At 37.8% G+C, this 23,837-nt stretch overlaps 2 protein-coding genes across 2 annotated transcripts in view; both read right to left on the reverse strand.

Annotated features, from left to right (window-relative positions):
- LOC114355427 (IDLSRF-like peptide) overlaps positions 1–23,837 on the reverse strand; it is a 129,331-nt gene that overhangs the window by 13,544 nt on the left and 91,950 nt on the right. The window contains exon 2 of the mRNA XM_028308263.1: positions 4,195–4,317. Within this exon, the coding sequence (XP_028164064.1) occupies positions 4,195–4,315 (121 nt within the window). The 5' untranslated portion in view covers positions 4,316–4,317. The remainder of the gene's footprint in view (positions 1–4,194; positions 4,318–23,837) is intronic.
- Positions 15,155–17,627, reverse strand: LOC114355439 (uncharacterized). Its single transcript, XM_028308279.1, has 2 exons — positions 16,241–17,627; positions 15,155–15,180 (listed from the first exon to the last, which is right to left on the reverse strand). Exons 1-2 carry the CDS (start codon positions 17,625–17,627, stop codon positions 15,155–15,157), a joined length of 1,413 nt encoding a protein of 470 aa, XP_028164080.1.

Genomic DNA, 23,837 nt, shown 5'->3' on the forward strand with positions numbered 1-23,837 from the left:
CGTTTTAGATCATACATTATTATCTTGATGATTACACTAAAGTGGCAGAACTATAACAGTGACTTAATACTATAATACGTAACATTTTGTATCGACAGAATTTCGGACTTATTACTGAGTCACCTACACTTCACCGTACTCTCTTAATGAAGCAATCATCTCATGTACCCAATAACAAAGTAATCATAATATTATTTTCCTAATTCCTAAGATAAATGCTCAGCCAGATTACTTGCGAGAAAAAGACGGACTCTGATGTAATTATCCCCAAAGATGAGTAGAACATGTTTGACTACCCGCCCACTTAAAGGGCTCACAGACGAGCGACATTATGTCAGCAACTGCTTGCGATAGTGACTGTCGGCGACAGTCTCCGACTCGCGCCTTTCGCTGTCATGACATGTTGATACTCTCTGACTGCCGAGTGACCGCAGAGTCGCGATGCATCGGTCGCCGATCGTTGCAGACAAGTCGCCGAAGTAGCCGATAACCTACTGTCGCTCGTCTGTGAGCCCACTTATGTTTTCCTTTCTCCAACGAGTGAAGGGTCGAAGTCTAACTCCCATATTCTTCTGATTGTTCTTGTTGCGGGTCTAAAGGCAGTTTAACTTTCCCTTTGAAGTACCCGACCTTAACTATTCGAGTTTTATTGGAGGTCAATGGCGTATCCACTTGAATTGTTGAAGTGATGGGAAAGAGAAGAGGGAATTTCCATTATACAAATGACAATTAAAATGTTTAAATAGGATTTTGATTTGGTTTATCAAGTACTTAAAGGTTGAAATTGTGATAGTACTTGTCCATTTAGTGACATTGTCCTTAATTAGATCATATAAAATTCACACGATGTAGAGTATTAATGATATTATTGAGTATCGAAGATAAAGAGTATTGAAGGCCTAGCACAACCATATTGTAAACTATAAGTTGAAGACTAATGGTGAAAACTATTACCTTAACTTCATTCCTAAAGTTATGTTATCTATCTAAATCCAAAGTAATGAAATGAGACAGACTCAAAACGATTCGATCGAGGACGACCTCATCAAGTATTCCAAAGCGTCGTCGAAATGAATCGCCCTTAAATATGATTTCCCTGGGGGAGACATAGGTATTAAAGTAAGCTTTCTACGAGGCTGAGTTATTTTCTTCTGTTACCGATTTTTCAATTGGCTGGCTAAACAACTTTAATGGAAGTATTATGTTTAGTTCATTAGGCTTTAGGCTATTTATTTTTATTATATTTCTCAGGACTGTTACCTATTTTATATCTGTTTACGTACATTTATTGCGGGAAAAAGTAGGACGAACTAATTGCTGATATCTCTGAAGGGACTAATACTATGGTATTAAATCTTCTCTGAGTCATCATGTATAGACCAGTGGGTCTAGACAAAGTGCACATTTTAATCGCAAACCAGTCGAAAAGTGGTCGAAAAGCCTTTTTTTGTATGGAGTTTTGACGGATTCGATTTTCGATTCGATCAAAAAGTGCACTTTGTCTAGAGCTGTGGGTAAGACAGTAGAATAGTGGAATAGGTAGGTGGTCATGACCAAACTGACAATCATCTAATAGGGTGATTTTTGATTTTTCAAGTATAGAAATACCTACCTATTCCACTACTCTACTGTCTTATCATGGAGTAATCTAAAGTCAACCATGGTATCAGATTGTATGAGCAACCAAAGGCATCTTTTCGGGAAATCATGAAACTTCGTCGTCCAAAGAAAATTTTTAGGAACTCTCAAGGCAATAAAGACAAATAATCAAAGTGATTTTATAAAATTTATTTAGGAACAGTCTCAAAAGCTTCTTCTAGTAGAGTCGGCTCTCTCTTATTATAGTTATTATTTCAATACGCGCTACGTTTACCTAGTGATGAGACACGAATATAGTTTTTCCAAACGAGTAAGCCCTTTCGGGAAATTCTCAAAATACTATCTCATAAGGATTCTTCAGCTCATATCAAATGATTTGACTAGGGAATAGCCTGGAATAGGTTTACTTTATGATGCTAGCCCTAGTTCTACATCACTTCAGGGCCTGGGAATTGAGGTGTACGCTGATTGATGATGACACATTAGACCGAATATATTACACGTGGCTACGCTATTGAGCAGACTTGGCTTTCGAGAAAAATTGGAAACGAAATTGATGGTAGCCTTTTACCTTGGGGGTTGGTTTATTTAGAAATATTGGCAGCCATAAAAGTAAGTATATTCCCTAGTTAACAATTTTATTTCACAGGTTTCTGAACGCTTTTCAATCTTAATAATTGCGTCGAGTATTGTAGTAAGTTGACTGTGTACGCACAATATTCAATTTGTAGGTAATATTAGAGGGAAGTTATTTTTATTCGATTATTTCTTCCACGAAACTTAATTCCTTTTATAATAGAAAAGAACACCTGTTCTGTGGAGGAAAATACTCAGAGATCGATTTCCTCGTAAAAACAAATTGAGTTGTAAAAGAGGTTATTGGAAAAATGATGAGAAAGTATAGGTACGTTAAAGTTTCATGTTACTTAGGTTTTTAATTTTGTATGAGATCTCTTCTATTTTTTATTTTATCGACTTTTCCTATTTCTTAAGTTGTGTTACGTTGCGTGATTATTTATAAGTAGGCAAATAAAGTAAATAGGCTCTGTTACTTCGATAGTGACTAGTGGAAGTTTATAGATGAAAAGAGTGGACTGTATGAAATTAATTGTCTATTCGGTATATAATTACAAGATTATCGAGACCGTTTAGTGCAAAGTCGTTGAAGAGAGTGCGTCAGGATCGTCTCCTTCGAAGTTCGCTCGCGAACCGAACATTGCTCGTTCGTTCGCCGAACGCTCGCCGCTTCCTCCGGTCACGCCGCCCGCGGGCAATGTTCGTGAGTAGACAGGCTCATAAAGTTTATCGCCAGTTATTATAAATACTGTTAGTACTGCTACAAACTGTTTTGGTTATCACGTAGTAGATTTTTAGCTAGTTCAATACGAGGTTTGCTGGACAGGGTAGGCTCCTTTTCCCACTGGTCACTGAGCAGGGCCTTACAATCGATTTTAAAGCCCTTGATCATTGCGTGCCCAGGGTAGGTTAATGACGGTTCTGGATCATGAACCAAGTGCTGGGCTTGGGGGTCTCAGTGTATGGCAACTTCCAGCACTACCCGAGTTACTAGTCACTAGCCAGACCACTTGGTGTGGAACCCGTACATTTGAGGCCCAGCATGAAAGCGCGCAGCATAAGTACGCTACTGGCTAAGGCCGCATGAGCTAGAGGACACCGCCTGACCTTCGTATCGAAGTTTACGCATCGTCCAGCTCTTCGGTAGCTACCGGTTACTCACCAGATCGCTTGGTGTAATGCCCATACAGCCGGTTGAGGTACAGTGTGAGGACAGCAGGGAGCAGCATAAGTACGCTACTGGCAAGTTGCCAAGTTCACGCATCGTCCAGCCCTTTGCTAGCTATTGTTAAGTCTAAACTATTAGGAAGTCGAACCTTAATTTCGAACTCCTCCTATGTATTTTTGATTAATTTCGTTGCGGGTCCAATGACAGTTTAACTTTCCCCCGGGACAAGCTTGACCTTCATTGGTTGGGTTTTTATGGCAGTCAAGCTGTAGATCCTGGACACAGAAGTTGCAGCGGTGGGAACGAGAGGTGGGAATAGTCCCGTTTAGCTACTGTTTACTCACCAGATCGCTTGGTGTGATGCCCATACAGCCGGTTGAGGTCCAGCGTCAGCACAGCAGAGTGCAGCGCGCAACAAAAGTACGCTACTGTCGCATGAGCTAGAGGACACCGCCAGACCTTCGTCCCCAAGTTTACGCATCGTCCAGCTCTTCGCTAGCTATTGTTAACTCACCAGATCGCTTGGTATGGTGCCCATACAGCCGGTTGAGGTCCAGCGTGAGGACAGCAGGAGGCAGCGCACAGCATAAGTACGCTACTGGCTAGAGTATGAGGGCCGAATGAGCTGGACGACATCGCCAGACCTTCGTCCCCAAGTTCACGCATCGTCCAGCTCTTCGGTAGCTACTGGTTACTCGTGCCCGTACAGCCAGTTAAGATCCAGTGTAAGCACAGCAGGAGGCAGCGCGCAACAAAAGTACGCAACTGTCGCAAGAGCTGGAGGACACTTCCAGACCTTCGTCTCCAAGTTCACGCATCATCCAGCCCTTCGCTAGCTATTGTTAACTCACCAGATCGCTTGGTATGGTGCCCATACAGCCGGTTGAGGTCCAGCGTGAGGACAGCAGGAGGCAGCGCGCAGCACACCGCTAGGAGCGCGGCGACGCACGCCGCTACACGGCACGACGACATCTCTGCAACAAAAGGATTCATCATCAGCATCATTATTATCTAAGATTACACTAGAATAGTTCGAGAAGCGATTGAAATTAAGAAACATAAAAAATGTAATTGTAAGGACGGATTAAAATTGTCACCAGTGTGGAATCCTGTAATTAATAAATGCAAACCGCGAATTTTGCCGTCAAGTACGAATACGGATAGTACTGTGAGTGTTGTGTGTCGTGGTAACATCACTAGTGGTACTGTAACAAATGACAATATGAGGGTAGTTGAAAATTTTCAAGCCCGCCCAAACGGACGACGCCGCGAGCCGCCAGTCTGCTTGTGACCACGGCTCACTAACTCATTAATAAACGGCGCGTTAAGACCCGTGTCTTACTATTTTAATCATTATTATCATCATAAGGTTGATCATTGTGGTCCACCCGTAAGGTGGACCTCATAAAGGTAGCAGGAAGGCGCTGGATGCAGGCCGCTACGAACCGGGCGACGTGGATATCGGGGGAGGCCTATGTTCAGCAATGGACGTCCTGTGGCTGAATTGATGATGATGGGTCATTAGTCTCCACAAGTAGAAATCGTTGGGGGAATATGTTCAGCAGTGGACGTCCTGTGGCTTAAATGATGATGATGATAAAGGTCGTTAGTCTCCACAACAGGAGCACGCACGGGAAGCGCCTGGATGCGGGCAGCGTAGGGCCTGTCTTTACGGAAATCCTTAGGGAGGTCTTTGTCCAGCAGTAGATGTCTTCTGGTTGAAACTATTTACCAGAGACAAATGGAGGATTTGGCCTACACTCTACAGCTGGCGAGGTCAATAGCTTATGCCTTGATCACACCTACCGAGTGGACGGGCGAGACAGTAAAATGATACTAGGCCAAGAGAGTTGGGTGAGCGAGTCACCTACTCGAGCGCTCGGCCGAGCACTCGTATATTCATAAACACCGAGTATTCGGCCGAGAGCACTGCCTCACCCGTTTGCTCGGTACGTGTGATCAAGGCATAGGGCAATTTTAAATTTTTTTTGGAATGAAAATTGAAGGCCACTATAGTCCAAAAGTATCGGAATGCCGGAATTTTAAATCAAACGATTTCGAAATCATGTCATGTCGCTAAAAATGCAATCCTTTGAGAGACTGTTGCATAAAATTCTGAAAAATAAAGCATTCAAATTCAGCGAAATGTGCAGATTTCGAATTCTTCTCACGTCTTGGCCGCATAAAGTGGAACTCTGGCATCCACTCAAAGAAAGTTTAATGATGTTTGATATTTTGGATAAAGAAGGTCGAGTCCGATGGGATTTGTAGCATTATTACTGGCGTAGGAAATGTTAAAACGAGATGTAAATGACGTGAACAAGAATAAGAGGAAGTACAGTCGATAACACATTAGATTTTTTGTTGTTGTAGAAGCAAAATCGCATAATTATAATGCTGTATAGAGTTGAAACTGATATGCCGTCGTCATTTTCCCCATTGCTGTGTCACCTCACATCACTCTATCTCTGTATCACTATTAAGCTTCTTTAAATAATGCTACGATCAATACAAAGTACATTATTATCATTTTTTGTAACATAAGTAGGTTAGATAAATAAAATATTCATTTGGACCCAAACTATGATCACAAAAAACTGTTTCTTGGTTTTCTTTTTTTCATACGAGTAAAACGTAATAAGGAAAATACAGAATACTCCTTATTTTGTAGGTAAATTAGTTTTTCCTACATATTACTGAATAATAAAATAAGTTGTGTACCATGACTTAGGTACAATGTGCTTACCTAGCTTTTTCCTTCATAAAGTAAATGTATAAAAACTAGATGTAAAGTATAATCTTTATTAATATGCATAATAAAACCTAGAGATATTTAATGACCATTCGGGAGCGGGCATGACCCCTCTTAGTGCTTATTAATTATGGACCTTTCATTAAATGCCGCTGTATTTCATTAAAATAATTCAACGGGCCATTTTTCTTATGTTAATGAAACTGCTGTTGGGTTTATTCAAAACGGTGTAAATTATACGGTATTCAGGCTTAGAGAGTTATAAAAAATTAAGGTGTAAGGGATTCAGTGGGCAGATATTTTTCTTCTGATTAAAACTCTGCTTAGAATAAAGAAAAAAGTAGGTATAATAAGTTGAGAAAAGTTCACATTTCTGGATTAATACTCAATTTTCATTTATTTATTCAGCCTTACAATATGCATTATGAAGAGAGACTTGAATTTTGTTTAACATCGTCTCGTCGTTTCTATCAGGTAAAACGACAACCTTGTTTTGGAATTCTCGAATAGAGAAATCTGGCAGATATCTACTAAAATTATCGGGTTATCAACACGCATCATTTGTATTGTACAGGTAACTATCTAATCTATCAAACCTTTTACTACTTGGCTACTTCTACTGACAGAGGCTCATTAAAAACAAGCCTCATTACTTCTTTCTTTTAGATTATCAGAAACTTATTCTGTAAAGTCAAGCCCTCAGTACTTAACACAATTAAACCAAGTTCTAAATGAGCATGTAGGTTTCCCTCCAAGTTATCCCAATTAGAGTCAAGACGATCGTATTATCCTCTCGTCGATTAGTTTCGAATTAAACGAAGTTCAACCCTAATCGATAGTTAACGTTCGAGTAACTTCGAAGTTTTGCTTGAGTGGATTTTTAGTTCGATAACTTGGAGAAATTTAATACTGTTTTAAGTTCTATAGTGGGGTTGCTGCAGCTTGAGATGCTTTTGATAATAGTTTTGATCATAAGAAACTTTGAGAAGTTATTTTTCTCGGTTGATTTGTTTTACTGCACGCTTAAATTATTCTAGCATTTTCTATCTATCTAAAACCTTTATTCGATTTATTTGTTAGTACTCGCTAGAGAGTCATTTGTTTTGCTTAATTTATTTTAGACTAATTCAATGAGGTGTTACAACAATTTAACTAAAGTTTTGAATAATTAACAGAATTAAACATGATTTAGCAACCCGAGAGAGATGGCTGAAAGTGATTTATGCCTTTGCTATAATGTTTACAAGCCGTAATTAAAAAAGCAAACGAAAAAGGCCATTATGCTGTTTCATTAAAACGAATAGGGCCATTCCACTCTGGGTTCTTTTGAAAAGCAAAAAAAGAACAGTCTCCCTTCTCGAGAGCAATTAAAACAGTTCTCGACAACAAAAAACAGAGTAGTTACTAATGTTATGTTTCAGAGGGTAAGTACTTATGTGTGTAATTATGAATGTTGCACGTTTGTTTCCAGTACCGTTTTCAGGCTTTTTAGGTAGGCGATGTCATTTGGTTTGTTTTATTTCTACTTTCATTCTTAATTAAAAGTTGTAGATATAGGTTTAGTGTAGTTTAGGTATAGATTTGTCTCATTAACCGCTCGTGTTAAGCTCATGTTTGTATTACGGGTGGGTTCACCAAAATAGATTAACTACTTGACAAACATTAACAACAATACCTTAAAAATAAAATTGATATTAAGTGACTGTTTACAGGCCGTGGTGACCACTACCATCGAGACTCACATGATAGTTTGCCTAAAAATACTCTATAGGCATTAAGAATAAGAATAAGAATAAGAAATTAATTCATTATGCAATATACCTACAGTATCACAGGAAAGGCGCTGGATGCAGACCGCCACCAACCGGCCATTGTGGAAATCATTGAGGGAGGCCTATGTTCAGCATTGGACGTCCTGTGGCTGAAATGATGATGATGATGAATATGATAGTTTTCATGACTGTTACGACAGTATAAGAACCTACATGAGTAGGCTGATCCTTCTAGGCTGTTGCCAAGTTAGCTGAAGTTTGAACTAATTAAAAGTTTGCGGTTTCTGCCACTCGCCATTAACCGAATGTCACTTGTAGCTTTAGTGCTTGTGTTGTTATGTAGTGACGTAGGGTGTTTTGGTTACGGATATTTTTGGGTATTTTTGTTACTATCGAGCTTATGAAATTAAAATTTCTAAACGATTAGAGTCGCTTCCAGGCTAAATTTGAAAGGCGGGAATCGAACCCAGGAATTCAGTTAGGCAGTTCGATTTTTTCAAGTTGTTTATTGAAAAAAAGCTAAAGAAACTTTTGAATGATTTTGTGTGAATTACGGATAGTGACGTCGCTTCGTGTGCTCTATCATAATTCGAAGTCCATTTAATTCTAAATGTCCAATGACCCCACCTCGTAAATGTGAGCTCATTGCTTCGACATAGTGTAAGCAATACCTTTAGCTACAGCTTTTAAAGTGTTGCTTAATGTTTACATCAGAAGAAAGTGGCACAGGAATCTTGATAAGGAAATAATAAAACTCTGAGTTTTAAAATAAATATAAATTAAAAATGTAGTAGGCATCTCTACTAAATATATCAACCTTTTTAATCCATTTCACGCAGAATTACACGAGCTGAGTCTCTTGCGACCATCCAATTCTAGTTAAAAGTTTTTATTGTTGTACCATTACGTTTTCTCGAAATGTTGTTTGGAATATGTTTCGAGAAATAATAAAACTTCAGGCATTAAGTTTAAGCACGTACTTCAAGATTATCTAAATTTGGCTGAGACGTACAGGAAAACAGTAATAATTTATTTTAGTATCGTAATACATAGAATCCTATTTGAATTTATTTTTATTATTTTTGAAATGTATTCCTTAGCATAAAAATTGTTTATTAAAAAGCTTTTTATTTACACTTGTCTAAAAGCAAATCTAGTTGTTTGTATTTTAGTAACATTTAGAATATAATAAAAAAAAACATTGAGCCACTGTGCCAATTATAGGCTCACGCTAAAATTCTAAAAGTTAACCAAATTTTCATTAAAGTGCAAAGATAGATTGCATTTTAGATAATGATAAATCAGCAAGTACCAGTTACAAAACTCCGTGAAGAAATAAAGAAAGCAGTTACGAATACGGTTCTAAAACGAAAAACTCGTGTACATACATTTGGGATAGTAACAAAGTTCTTTGTAGTGTTGCTTTTTCTCAGCATCAACCTACAATGTCTATACTTATAATAAATCTGTAGAGAGGTCAATTCTGTACATGAAATATATTTTCAAAATAACTATCAGGGGATGATTAGTGGTCGATACTGATGCCAAAAATGCAATCAGTAAAATTTTTGTCTGTCTGTCTGTCTGTATGTTCCTTATAGAAACAAAAACTACTTGACGGATTTTAACGAAACTTGGTACAATTATTCTTCGTACTCCTGGGCAGGTTATAGGATACTTAGGAATTCCCACGGGCACGGGAATTAGCAGGAAAATCCTTATGTATGAAAAATCTAAACTGCTTAAGTTAGACGCTTGAAATTTGGCATGCAGGTACCTTAGTAAACTTAAAGCTTAGTTACAACAAGATATTGCAAAATTCCCACGGGAACGGGAGTTAGCGAGAAAAAACATTTGTATGAAAAATCTAAACCGCTAAGTTAGACGCTTGAAATTTGGCATGCAGGTACCTTAGTAAACTCAAAGCTTAGTTACAACAGGATATTGCAAAATTCCCACGGGAACGGAAGTTAGCGGGAAAAAACATTTGTATGAAAAAATCTAAACCGCGTAAGATAGATGAAGGGGGTAAAACGGGATCCACGCGTACGAAGTCGCGGGCGGCCACTAGTAGTAATATAAACCAACATGGAAAGTATATATTACTCATTAGTAATATTTACTTTTATCCATGTTGGTTTGTTGTTGTGTGTTGGAATGTTGCAGAGAGAATAATGAAAGCTCTATTAATTAATAATTTTAATTCATAATGCAGTGCTTTCATAGAGTGGGCAAATAGTTACCTAGTTACGCGTGGTTTGAACGTGGTATTGTATAATTACTGGCTGGCAAACATTTAATTTCGTCGGTCCATTGTTAAAACAAACGTAATAATAATAAGCGAATGCAATGCAATTTCGAAAACAAACTAATCGAGATATTGTATTCGGTAAATCATTTATAATATAATCCTTTGAAAAGTGGTTACTGAATGTAATTCACTGGTGTTTTACTAATAACTGGAATATTTTGTATGTTATTAATATTAATGCTGATGTTATTTGTAGATTGAAATTACGCCATATCTATGGCAAAGCTAAACACTGGTATTTTAAGTAGTACTTAACTCAGTCAGTGCCTGAGGTATGGGAGCGGCACGGGAGGGGTGACATTGACATATTATGACGTGACAGAGCATTTTTTTTTTAATGGCAACATAACCTCTCTGTGAGGTTTATTTCTGCCAATGTCGAGTGAAAAATAATTGACATAGTTATCAATAGAACGTGGGTGTTTCAGTTCTATTGATTTTTCATGGATTCCGTGGAGTTAAGTATGCCCGTAAGCAGGTTTCGAGACGCCACCGGGTCCAAAGCGGGTTGTTCATACGACAACCCACTCGACACTAGATGCGCACTCAAATTTCAAGTATTTCAATGTTTTTTTTTTATAATTTATCACTTCACTGCACTTTAAAACACAAAATAACACCAAATTTGTACACTAAAGTCCATTAAATAATAAATTGAAACCATTAAAACAGATCGACCATGCTTCCCGTTCAACTACCCTCCACGGAAGAGCATAATAATATAAATCTGAAGGAAATCTGAAGTTTCGCAGACGTTTGACATTATCAAAACACCCTCAGGCGCGGATCCACCGTTGTGGGCACTGTGGGCATGCCCACAACCCTAATTTGCTTGTTTTATTTATGATCTATTGATAAGATCGATAGGCTGATGATAAAAACGGCTGACTGATGAGCCTTTCAAAAATCGAGCGTGATTGAGCGTGAGTGAGTTCGTAATCCAATCCAAGTCCAACTCTCACTTTGCTAATTTTTAGTGGCTGTGCCCACAACCTTTTTTGAGGGCTGGATCCGCGCCTGAACACCCTCCCGTGCGGCTTCCAAGTTTGGTTGTCATCTGTCTACTATTTTATAGAGCTTAGATATAGAGTTTGAACTGTATAAAAATATGTTCAAGTTTCACGTAAATAATGTTGATTGATGTTTCTGGGCGGGCTGCGCCCTTCTGCTAAACTGGCATCCGCAGAATACTAGTGGTCGTGACGTGCTCTCTGCCTCACGGCTTATACTGAGCAGTACCTCTAGCATGAACAACTTTCGTCTTCGAATCGTTTGCGTACTCGAAAAAATTCGATACTCAATCTTCGAATTAAACGATAACGTGACAATTTTGATTCACAAAATAAGTTTCGTGCAACCACATCTCATACTAAGTTCACTTTACGACGACGCTCTTGTAGTTTTCTTACTAAATCTTTTGATGGCGATTCGAGTACGCAAATGATTTGAACTCGAAAGTTTTTCGTGCTAGCCGTACAGATGCCATTTTGGTGCGTGTACTCTGTTTTTTTAGTGTTTAAGTTGTTATTTATTTGTAACGCTTCTAATACTCGCATCAAATAAATACTTTCTTTCTTTCTTTCTTTCTAAGTTCCATATCTCAGGCATTGACTGAGTTATAGGTATACGTATAAATAATGTATTCAATAATAATAATAATTAAACTCAGGACTTAAGAACAATACAAGATTTATATCCAAGACGAAAAAGTATTTTTAACCAAAAAAATACTTTTTTATTTTAGCGGGACAAAGACCTAAATAAATAGACGTAGATACTCATATACATATAATAAGTGTACATATTTATTCCACCTATTTGTTCCTACTAATCCTTCCTACTTAAATTATAAATGCGAAGGTTTGGATGTTTGGATGTCTGGATGTTTTTTACTCTTTCACGCAAAAACTACTAAACAGATTTTGATGAAACTTTACAGTATTATTGTTTACAACAGAATAACATATAGGCTATAATATGACGGTCTGTGACAAACGAAATTTTACGCGGGTGAAGCCGAGGGCAAAAGCTAGTATAACAAAAAGAATAAACTACCTACATGAATTTCTTGACCCGCTCTCAAATAGGTTGTTATTTTAGGATAACCTTTTACTTCGGTATTAATTTTATCTTTTGGCTTCTTTTATTATAACGGCGTTGACGTCAAACTTATTGAAACCGAAGGGATCGATGATAAAAATATTATACTTACCTTACCCTTAATCTTAATATTACGAAGCCAATAGAGTTTAGCCAATTTTATTTGTTTGGATTGTCTCTGTGATTTTAAAGAACATTACAAAACATTTTAACATTTTATGAATAAACATTTATGTTTTATCTTATTATAGTTTGCATTGATTTGATGCCGCCTTTAAACTCAATTGAATTTTAACCATTTATCGGTTTAAAAACTACCTACAAAAGTAGAATTTCACAGCTTTTTTAACACTGAGTTTTTAGTGTGATTTCAGTGATTTTTCATTATTGTCAACCATCCTTTTGAATTTAATTATCTTGAAAATCAGAATTGAAAAGTTTTTGTATTGACTACCATCACATTTTCAAATGGTTCATTCGAACGCCGCGCTAGGTGGCGCTAGTTGTCTTATTTGGAGCTATTTGATTGGCGAACACAATGTTTTGGCGACGTTTGACGCACCAATCAAATCATTGTTTTGAAAACTCTTTAGTTTGCAACCGTAATAATTATTATTTTGTCACGATTTTTGAGACTGAAATCTGAAAATACTCGCACTGAAGTGTCAACCGTTAAAATATTGTGATGTGTATTGTGCAAACTTTTTTAGTGCTCGTGAACAATGTGCCTCAAAGAACTTATGGATTACATAGTCGGTCGAGCCTCGTGTATTGGCATCTTGCAAAGGATGCTGAAGGCGATCCTGACTGTTCTGCAGGTTAGTGGTTTTCCATGATTGTACAGTCACAGAATGAAAAGGTTCGTCAGTTTTCAAATTGATTCCTTCAACGAATCGCGAGCACATATTACCTTTTGAAACTATGTTACAGAATAATCTCGAGCTAGAGAAAATAATCTTTAACAGTTCGTCAGTAAAGTTCAAAATTATTCAGATCAAAGTTGTTTGACGATTTAACTTGTCAAGAAGATTATTATGATTGATAAACTAAAACCTTCTTGTTGGTTCAACCTGCCATTATCTATTAAATTAAAAAAACTACATTTTGTAACATTGCACTGATGGGATAGAAAAATAAACAAGCAAAACCTTATTCGTTAGCAAACGTCATATTTATTTAAATGTTAGCAGCACTGTTTCTTGCACGGTTATGTTGGCAGCTTTGACTCTTACAGTACCTAGTGCAAGCGAAAACCGACACTAAGGTGACGAACCTTTTCATTCCGCGACTGTACTTTATTTGCCGCTTCTTTCAGCAGTTTTCCACTTCTTGAACGTTTTTCTTAGCGAGTAGTAAAAATAGTTCCCACGTTTTTGTTCGATTCTTGGCTTTCGCGGTTTGCGTTTAGCCAAAATTCGTCAAAACTCCATACAAAAAAAGGCTTTTCGATCACTTTTCGACTGGTATGCGATTAATTACCTATAATGTGCACTTTGTCTAGACCCACTGATAACTACCACAGAATATAATATTGGATATTAATATTCAATATCATGTATAATAATTTATTTATCTACAAAGGTGTATTTACTCGTATTACTGGAATTACCTCAAGACCCTTAAGCCCATGTCGAGAGAAACTGTCGGATATTCAGTTTGATTAATGGCTTCAGTGCTCCAACATTATTGGAGCAACATTGAAACTATATTTAGATAGAACTAAGTATCTACTTAATCAGCCAGACAATTTTTCACTTCGAGTATAAAACCATTATTTATTTTTGGTACTTATAGTTAATCCATCAATATCAAGTCAACGAGCCAAAAATAGGAAAGTACTTACATATAACTATGTTTGTGTAATATGTAGTATTGAAACTAACTTTCTTGATTTTCATCCATTTAATTGGATTTATAAAAATTTGTACAGAAGAACGTTGGGTTTCGTAAATTGAAGTCCTTTCATAGACAATAATAGAGTAGTGAATAGACAATAGTGATGTTCCTTTTTCTGCGCGAAGTTTCGGCACTGAGACTTTAGTGATTGGCCTCAACATCTTCCCCCCCTTCGAAATCTCCAGGGTTTCGAAGTACTGCTGCTGGTTGAGGTTATGATGCGTGCAAAGGGCAGAGGTTGCGAACAGCTCTGCGGACGATGCCCTTGGAGGTAGTGACGTCTGCGACTCTTGTTGTTCCGTCGGAGCCAGGGTATAGGTTGCTGACGCGTGCCATGCGCCACTTCAAAGGAGGCAGATTAGGTTCCTTGATGGCCACCAGGTCGCCTACTTGTAGTCCTTGTTGATGCGTCTGCCATTTGGTTTTTTGTTGCAACTCGTTCAGGTATTCGTTTCTCCAGCGATCCCAGAAGTGTTGCCGCATTTTTTCCAGAAGTCTATATCGATCCAGTCGGCCAGGGTTAACATCCAGCAGGTTCTCTGACGGCAGCGATGTCAGTGGTTTGCCGATCAGGAAGTGCGAAGGAGTCAAGGGATTTAAATCGGTAGGATCTGATGATAGAGGAGATAGGGGTCTGGAGTTAAGGATTGCTTCAATTTGGGTGAACAAAGTCGTTAATTCCTCAAACGTAAGATGTTTATCGCCTAATATTCGCGTTATATGGTATTTCGCAGATTTAACGCCTGCCTCCCAGAGCCCACCAAAGTGGGGAGAATAAGCTGGTGAGAATTTAAACTCAATTCCCTCATCCGATGCGAAACCAGTTATGTCATCGTTACTTGATTTGAGAAAACGTGTGATTTCGTTGTTAGCGCCGACGAAATTAGTGCCGTTATCGCAATATAATTGCAATGGTTTCCCTCGTCGGGAAATAAATCGCCTAAGACACATAATGAAAACATCAGTAGTCAGGTCGCTGGCTACTTCGAGGTGCAAAGCCTTTGTACTGAAACAGACAAATAGGCACAAGTAACACTTTGTTATTTTACAACCGCGACCTTTGCGATCAGTGATGTAGAATGGCCCGGCGAAGTCGACGCCGCTGATGTGAAATGGATGATTGGGAGTTATTCTACTTGAAGGTAAGTTTCCCATTATGGGATTATAAGATTTAGCTTTCATCAATCGACAAAGTTTGCAATTATTAACAATACCTCTTGCTAGTATTCTGCCTCTTAAAGGCCAATAAGTATTTCGTATACTACTTAGTAGAAGTTGAGGCCCACAATGAAGAAGTTTAATGTGATGATGAGCAAATAATAATTTAGAAAAATTGTGTTTAGAGTCCAGTAAAATTGGATGTTTTCTCTCATAGGGCTCATTGGAATTTTGTAGTCGGCCTCCAACACAAAGTATGCCTTCTTCATTTATAAATGGACTGAGAGATAAGATGCGGGATTTACAAGGTAAGTTTTGTTTACTATTAAGAGTATTTAATTCAGTGGAGAAGCATTCTATTTGATGTTGTTTTACCAAAACCTTTAGAGCTGTATTTAATTCATTTGTGGTCAAAGGACCCGTTAGTTTTGAGTTTTTATTTTTTAAATTGTGTAAGTATCTAAGTACATAAGCAATAGATCTGTGTAATTTTGTAAAGTTGGAATATCTATCAAATTCTATCACCCTTTGAGCATTTGCAGTAGTTGATTTTAGTGTAGTAATTTGCTTTGTAGTTTTAGGTTTAATGTTATTAGATTTTCTTTCAGGTAGATCCAGAACAGCGTGAGATCCTATGTTTTGCGGCCAATAGCACGAGTCTTCAGTTAGAAAAGAAGGTCCTTCCCACCACAAGTTAGCGGATTGAAGTGATCTGGGGTTCACTCCCCGTGATGCTAAATCCGCTGGATTTTTCTCTCCAGGGACATGTCTCCAGGTGCCAGAAGTCGTCAGCTCTTGGATTTCGCTAACACGATTCGAAACGAAGGGCTTTAAGTCAGATGAATGAGAAGAAAGCCAACCTAAGACCACCGTTGAGTCTGTCCAATAGAAAATAGACTCAAGCTCACATCGAAGTGCCTTCAGCACCTTAGCACTGAGGCGTGCTGACAGAAGAGCGCCACACAGCTCAAGCCGAGGAATGGTTGCTGCCTTGAGCGGAGCCACCTTAGTTTTAGCGCATAACAGCCTTACCAAGACGTGACCAGATGCATCGATTGATCTCAGATAAATTGAAGATGCATAGGCTAATTGTGAAGCATCTGAGAAAGCATGCAGCTCAATTTTGATTGGATTGCAGATGATTGTGCATCTGGGAATTGCAAGTTCTGTTAAAGACTTTAAATTTTCTGCGAAGGTGTTCCATTCCTTGAGCAATGAATTATCCACAGGATCGTCCCAATCCAGTTTTGACTGCCACAGCTTCTGGAGAATGATTTTGGGAATTATTGTGCATGGACTGAGTAGACCCAAAGGGTCAAAAAGTTTAGCTGACTTAGATAAGATGGTTCGTTTAGTGACTGGCTGATTTAATTCCATGTCAACAGAAAACTGAAGAATGTCATCAGAAGGATTCCATTTGAGGCCCAAAACACTGGCCTGAGAAGAAGACATGTCAAAGGTTTTAGGTTGGGATGTGTTCGACTCAGTTCGAAAGATGCTAGGTGCGTTTGTTCGCCATTTACGCAATGGAAGACATGCTGAGTCAAGAATAGAAGTAACTGAGTGAACTATTTTCAGCAATTCGTCTTCTGAGTCGGTTCCCGAAAGGAAATCATCCACGTAGAAGTCCTCCCTGATCAACTGAGCCACACCAAGGTCCTGACACTCCTCGGACAGTTGTAGTAAACATCGAGTACTAAGAAACGGTGCTGATGCCGTTCCATACGTAACAGTGTTTAACTGGAATATTTTGATAGTACTCGACGGATCGTCTCGCCACAAAATGAGTTGCAGATGCCGTTGTTCAGGGTCTACTAGTATTTGACGGTACATTTTTTCCACGTCTGCCGACACTACAAACCTGTGCTGTCTGTACCGCAATAGAATTGAAAACAAGTCGTCCTGAACAACCGGTCCGACATGTTGTATGTCGTTGAACGACACGCCAGATGCAGTTTTTGAAGATGCGTCGAATACAACACGCAACTTTGTGGTTTCGCTAGCCTCTCGAACTACCCCATGATGTGGAAGGTAACAGCCGAATGCTGGCCGAGGAATCTCAGTCATGTGACCCATGTTCTCATATTCGTGGATGAACTCTTGATATTTGGTTTTAAGTGATGGACTATTTTTGAGTTTACGCTCTAAATGAAACAATCGTTTCTCTGCAATGTGGTATGATTCACCTAAACAATCTGAAGAGTTCCTTGAGAGGAANGAGAGGAACCTGAACACAAAATCGCCCGTCAGGTTCGCGACGTGTGGTGGTGGTGAATAAATTTTCACAATAATCATTTTTGTTGTATTCAATGCTAGGAGGTACCTCCTCAAGTTCCCAAAATTTTGTAAGTTGTTGACTAATGTCTTTTGAAAAATGACAATGTAATTTTGTATTATTTGTTTCATAATAATTTGTTGCTGTGGGGCCAGCCACTACCCATCCTAACATTGTTTCTTGTAAAATGGGCCTTTGTGGTCCCAAAGTTACCCTGCCGGGTCCTAGAAGGTCCCAAAATATGTCAGCGCCCAGTAGAAGATCAATGTCTGAGGAATGATAAAACATTGGGTCGGCAAGCTGAATATGATGTGGAATGCCTAAATCTTGTATACGAACTGTGGCATGGGGCAACTTGTCTGTAATGTGAGGTAAAACAAAGCACTTGGCAATTATGTTGAATGAGTTGTGACAGGAATGAAGATGTAAATTGCAATGTTCTGTAACATTTAGTACTGCATTTCCTATACCTGAAACACTGTGAAAACAATCATGACGTTTTTGATGGCCAATTTTCCTTTGAGCCCTGTCACTAATGAATGAAGACTGGCTCCCACAATCCAACAAGGCTCTAAGTGTGTACACTTTGTTGTTGTTTCTCACCTTGACTAATGCCGTAGAGAGGAGTGCTTGACCAGAGGAGGTAGCAGACATAGTCACGGAGGAAGCAGAACCAGATGGAGTGGAGCCAGTGACAGGACTAGGTGAGTTGCTAGTAGTTTGAGGTAAGTTATTTACTTTATTGTCATCACTATTAATTTGTTTAGTTTGTGAATATTGCAACGAATTTTGTCTATGTATCAGTGTATTGTGTTTTTTATGACAAATACGACAGCCACCCAACCTGCATTGATGGGTTTGATGACCTTCACGAAGGCAATTGTTGCACAGTTTTAATGAGGTAAGTTTAGAAATTCGCTCACTAACGGGCATTGATTTGAACACAGAACACTCATACAACCTATGACAATCTTGCTTACAGATGAGGCACTGCTTAGCAGGTGATGCATTGACCGATGAACTGTGAAATGATTGGAAGCTATGACGTTTCTCATGCTTATTGTTAACAATTTTACTTGCATTTACAGTCTCTAGTAAGTTAGCTCTCTGACGAAGGAATGATAAGAACTCATCCAGTGAAGGAGAATCATTGCTGCTTCTACACTCTTCCCACCGACGGGCAGTAGCGCTGTCCAACTTCGCCGAGGCCATATAGATGATAAGTGTGTCCCATTTGTCTGTTGGTTCACCTATATTGTTTAATGCGTTCAAATTCTTTGATAAACTGTCTATTAGATTTCTAATTCCGTTGTGAGACTCTTTGGTTAATGATTCAATTGAAAATAAACACTTAACATGTTCATTGATTAAGAGACGCTTATTATCATATCGCTCACAAAGTAGGTTCCATGCTATTTCATAATTATCTGAAGAAACTGTAACAGAATTAATGACAGAACTAGCCGGACCCTCCAAGTAAAATTTAAGGTAATGGAATTTATTGATATTATCAATGCTATGATTTTGGTGGATAAGTGATAAATAAGTGTCTCGAAAGGCCAACCAATCATTTGCATTTCCATTGAATGGTGGAATTTTTAAAGGTGGCAGTTTAATATTGATGTGATTTGAAGTTGTGTTGGATGAAGACTCTTGTTTATGTTGTGTTTCAAAGTAATCTAATAATGATTGTGATTTTGCTATTAAATAAAATAACTTATTTTCGGTTATTTCCCGTTCATTCATTTGAGCAGCGGTATCTTCATCCAACATTTCTATTTGGGATTGTATTTCCTCGAAATTGCATGATAAATCACGCATTTTGTTGCATCGCAAACAGAGTTCATTTACTATAACGGCACTAGTTTCTTTACAGTCCAACAAAGGCAATAAATACTACTCAAATAATTAATGATTAAACGAACTTAAAAAGTGAAGTTCTATCATAATTATGCGAGGGCTTTGTCCGAAGAGATTAGAAATAAGAACTATGTATGTAGTATCACGTACGGTGATGCCAGTTTACGCACTGTTAGTTGAGGATATTTTTTTTTTTGTGGGTATCTCACTTTACATCTTATTTGACATTGGTATCCGTCGTCAGTTAGTTTGGAGTAGTAATTTGTATTTTTTATCATTTCACTAATATGGGGGTTTGNCCGGACCCGCCACACTCGGCAGAGGTTTTGATTATTTCCGTGTTCAAAATGCAGGAATACACCTGGAATGTTCGGCAGTACGTATAAGTATGGCGTAATAACAAGATTTATGATGTTAAAGCATTGAGTTATAATGTATACGTAGTATTACTTCAATGTGTTAAAGTATAAAATATGAACTGACAGTTAACACTATTGAATTGAATTTGTAATTTGAAACTGAACTATTTTTATGAAATATAGCAAATTGGACTACTATTTTATGATTTAATTTGTGAAAATGTATTGCGAAACACCATATAAATGAAGTTAATTCGTAAAAAAGATGAAAATAGATGAAATTTAGACTTATTTTTGCGTGAATAGTTGTGTAGGTAGTATGTACCTACCCGTTGGATTTAACAACTGTATTCACACAAATGGAAGCTGGAAGGAATGGGTAGCAAGGATAGGAATCGCACTTCCCTCGGAATAGTTGCTGCAGCTGGATACTGGCGGTTTCCTGAAGGATGAGCTGGATTTTTCCAATGTTCAACGGTTTGACTTTTTGAGTTGGTTTCGTTGACTTTTTCGTTGCAATCACGTCGGGGTCACCATTTGTTTGTGTAATATGTAGTATTGAAACTAACTTTCTTGATTTTCATCCATTTAATTGGATTTATAAAAATTTGTACAGAAGAACGTTGGGTTTCGTAAATTGAAGTCCTTTCATAGACAATAATAGAGTAGTGAATAGACAATAGTGATTCCTTTTTCTGCGCGAAGTTTCGGCACTGAGACTTTAGTGATTGGCCTCAACAAACTACATATATTCATTTATCAACAACACGAATCGATCTTTGATCACTTAGGGTTTTGAATATCAAGCCATCAAGTTATAAAGTAGGACAATCAGTTAAATCTAGTAACTAGATTATGATTTAGGAGAAAGGTAATTTAGTCCGAAGCGCCTTAAAGTAGATTCTATACGATACTTCAGTTGATTGGTTGTGATGCTAATTCGTTTAAAAACTATACAAGATTTATTACAATCATCTTTAGGATACTTAACACTCGTTAAGTATCTCTTAACATATTGGCGCAGTTACACTACGGGAAATTAATCGAACCGAAGCATGAACACGCACACCTAAGTACCTATGGGTGACGTACGGCTAAACTGAAACGCGTGTTTATACTATCTTTCCCGATCAATTTCCCGCGTAGTGTAGCCGCGACAATATGGCGGATATACACCACCGATCAGCCCATTATGTGATGCAAATGCAGCACAAATCCAAGGACTGCGGCCCTCATATAAATATTTAGTAGTTTTTCCGCAATGCAGGAAAAACAGGCAGAAGAAAGAGTTTTTTTCCGTATTCAAATTACTTTCGTAGATGTGGTCGGAAATTCCGAATTCAGATATAATTTTATCTCCATAATAATTTGCTTGCCCATAAGATAATTATTTTTGTAACATTAATTTTGCGTTGGTTCGTATTCTATTGGTTTTTTTTATTACTTTTTACTACTGTTAGTAATCTTATTTATATCAGATTGCTAGCTATCTTTTTAGAATTTGGTTGGTCATAGAAAATAAAATATAAGATGATAGAAGATGACCTATGCGACTAAGGTGGAAATAGTTTTCTAATTTGTCTCTATATAAATAAAAATGAATTGATGTTCGTTAGTCTGATTAAAACTCAAGAACGGCTGGGCCGATTGAGCTGATTTTGGTTTTAAAATGTTTGTCGTAGTCCAGGGTAGGTCTAAACGGTGAGCAAATACGCGCGCGATATTGTTTTTCTGTGACACACAAAATTCCACGCGGGCGAAGCCGCGGGCGGAAAGCTAGTTTGTCATAAAATTGATTCGGCGCGTGCGGAGATTTGTATCTGCCTCTACAACTAGCGTGAACAATGCCTCAACGTGACCACGACCGCTCTGCCAAGAGCGAAAAGAAGAAAAAAAGAAGAACTTTAGTCCCTATATCACTATGCGTGTTAATCCAATATTTTAACGCAGTATCGGACTTCAAAATAATAAGTTGTATATCACTTTATTGTGACGATTACGTAGCATTGACGTTTGTTAAATTATGAGTCTTCACGTCACGCACCTGACCATGAAGTCCCGCTAGTGTCGGTCGTATCGTAAAAACTATTTGTTTTTCACGACAATGTTCAGACCCCCTGCAGGTAACGTAGGCCTTTGTACGTGGGACACTATTTAAGTTGTGAGCCTAACTATGAAAACAAAGTAGTTTATTATTAAAATGGTATTGATTGCGTTTATTGGTATTGTCTTTCATGATTTATGTACTTTTTAATGTGTCCGAAATACTTTTCATAGCATTTTTTCAACTCAGCTTGAGGCACCTCCAAAGCATGGTTTTTGACCGCACCGACAGTTGCTTCTGGCTACATAAATCGCTGTTGACGTATTTAATTTTAATATATGGGTACCAAAAGAAGTGTTTAGATTCCAAGCAAGAATTTTGTAGCGTTGGACCTGTTTATTTCATATTTTGGGTGTTCAAATAGTCAGTTATTTGACGAGACGTGTAAAAGCTCACATTTTCGTCACGAATGGCGATTCGACTATGCTGGTCAGTTTCCCTTATTAAACTGAAGACTTTTGGAAATAAATTGGCTGTTTACTATTAAGAATTAACCATTCTAAATTTCTCTAGTGACGTTTCTGTCATATAATCGGATATTTCGGAAAAATAGGCGACCGTAAGTTTCAAAATGTTCCGAGCGCATGGGACTTTTGTTGGAATTGGTTCATCTTAAAACACCTCCATAGTCGTTAGCTGTTTATTTTCAGGATCATTATGCATAGATCCTTAATTAGTCAACTGTCAAAATTTTAAAAACGGCTTTTAAAGCTTTTTAAACGTATTTATCAAACATTTCCAAGGACTAAACGACACAAGCGTCCTATTGAACGTTTGAAAAAATGTGTGATATCCAACGAGATAAAAACGTATTAACCATAATATGGTCAAAAATTTTTTTATTACTGCTAGTGGAATTAATGCCTAGGATTATCTCAATCCTATGATATATCACATGACGAGGTATCTCTTCCATTTTTCTGACAACATCAATGTTTTCCGCCACTATTAGTCATTTTGGACGACTTTCGCAAAGTTCACTGGTGAGCCAATGACATACAATATTATACTTCTTAAACTAGCGTTTTACAATGGTAAAGGATAGATCTTTATTACCAAAAGTGAAATTTAGCTGACCGCTTCAGTTTTGTATTGATTAACCACGTCGAAAGTCATAATAAATCTTCGCGCGAAAATTTCCGCAAGTCAATTCCATGTTTTTGTAGTCATGATATTTTTCAATTCAATGTTAATAATACAAAACGTGCTCAAATGATAAAAAGTTTTGAATAAGGTTGTAGTCAAAAATGACAAACTTTTTATTAAAAGTATCAGATGTCGTCTAAAAACACGTTATGTTGTCGAGGCTCACAACTTAAATAGTGCCCTAGTAAATACGGCTCACACATAATTCACCCGTCGCAATTACCACAACCTAAAAATTGTCGGTTGACGATCAAAAACAAAGCTTGTTGCTAAGGAAATGCTATCTGAATTGACCCCGGAAACCCTTTCAGTCTCTTATTAAAAGGTTCAGATGAGATTGTAAAAAAAAATACTTGGCATTTTAAAGCCATCTGAAGCCTTAATTGTAACTTTAGAAAACAAGGCAGCATAGAAAAATCGTTCTGTCAGACGCAACTAACGAGAATTTGTTACAATGCAAAATGGGTCAGTGTATTTTATTTTATAGAATACCATAGCAAAGGATACAGTACAGTAGGTACTTGCGATAAAAAACCTCAAAGACTGAATGCTGCAAAGATTAATTAGAATGGAATGTTGTAGGAAGTTTTTCTGGTTATCATGCACTGTTTTATTTCGGCTCGACAGCTCTTGATGTTGTGTTAAATAATCCACACAATGCTCGTTTATATGAAGCTGGCCAAATAATGCCACACTTTAACTTTGAAAAGGGAGGCATTTACTTCATTTAAGAAGCGTAACACCCGTATGTTTTTCTTTCA

This window comes from Ostrinia furnacalis, unplaced genomic scaffold (genome assembly GCF_004193835.3).
Source record: "Ostrinia furnacalis isolate ACB-3 unplaced genomic scaffold, ASM419383v2 OfSCF2409, whole genome shotgun sequence".
NCBI classification, from domain to species: domain Eukaryota; kingdom Metazoa; phylum Arthropoda; class Insecta; order Lepidoptera; family Crambidae; genus Ostrinia; species Ostrinia furnacalis.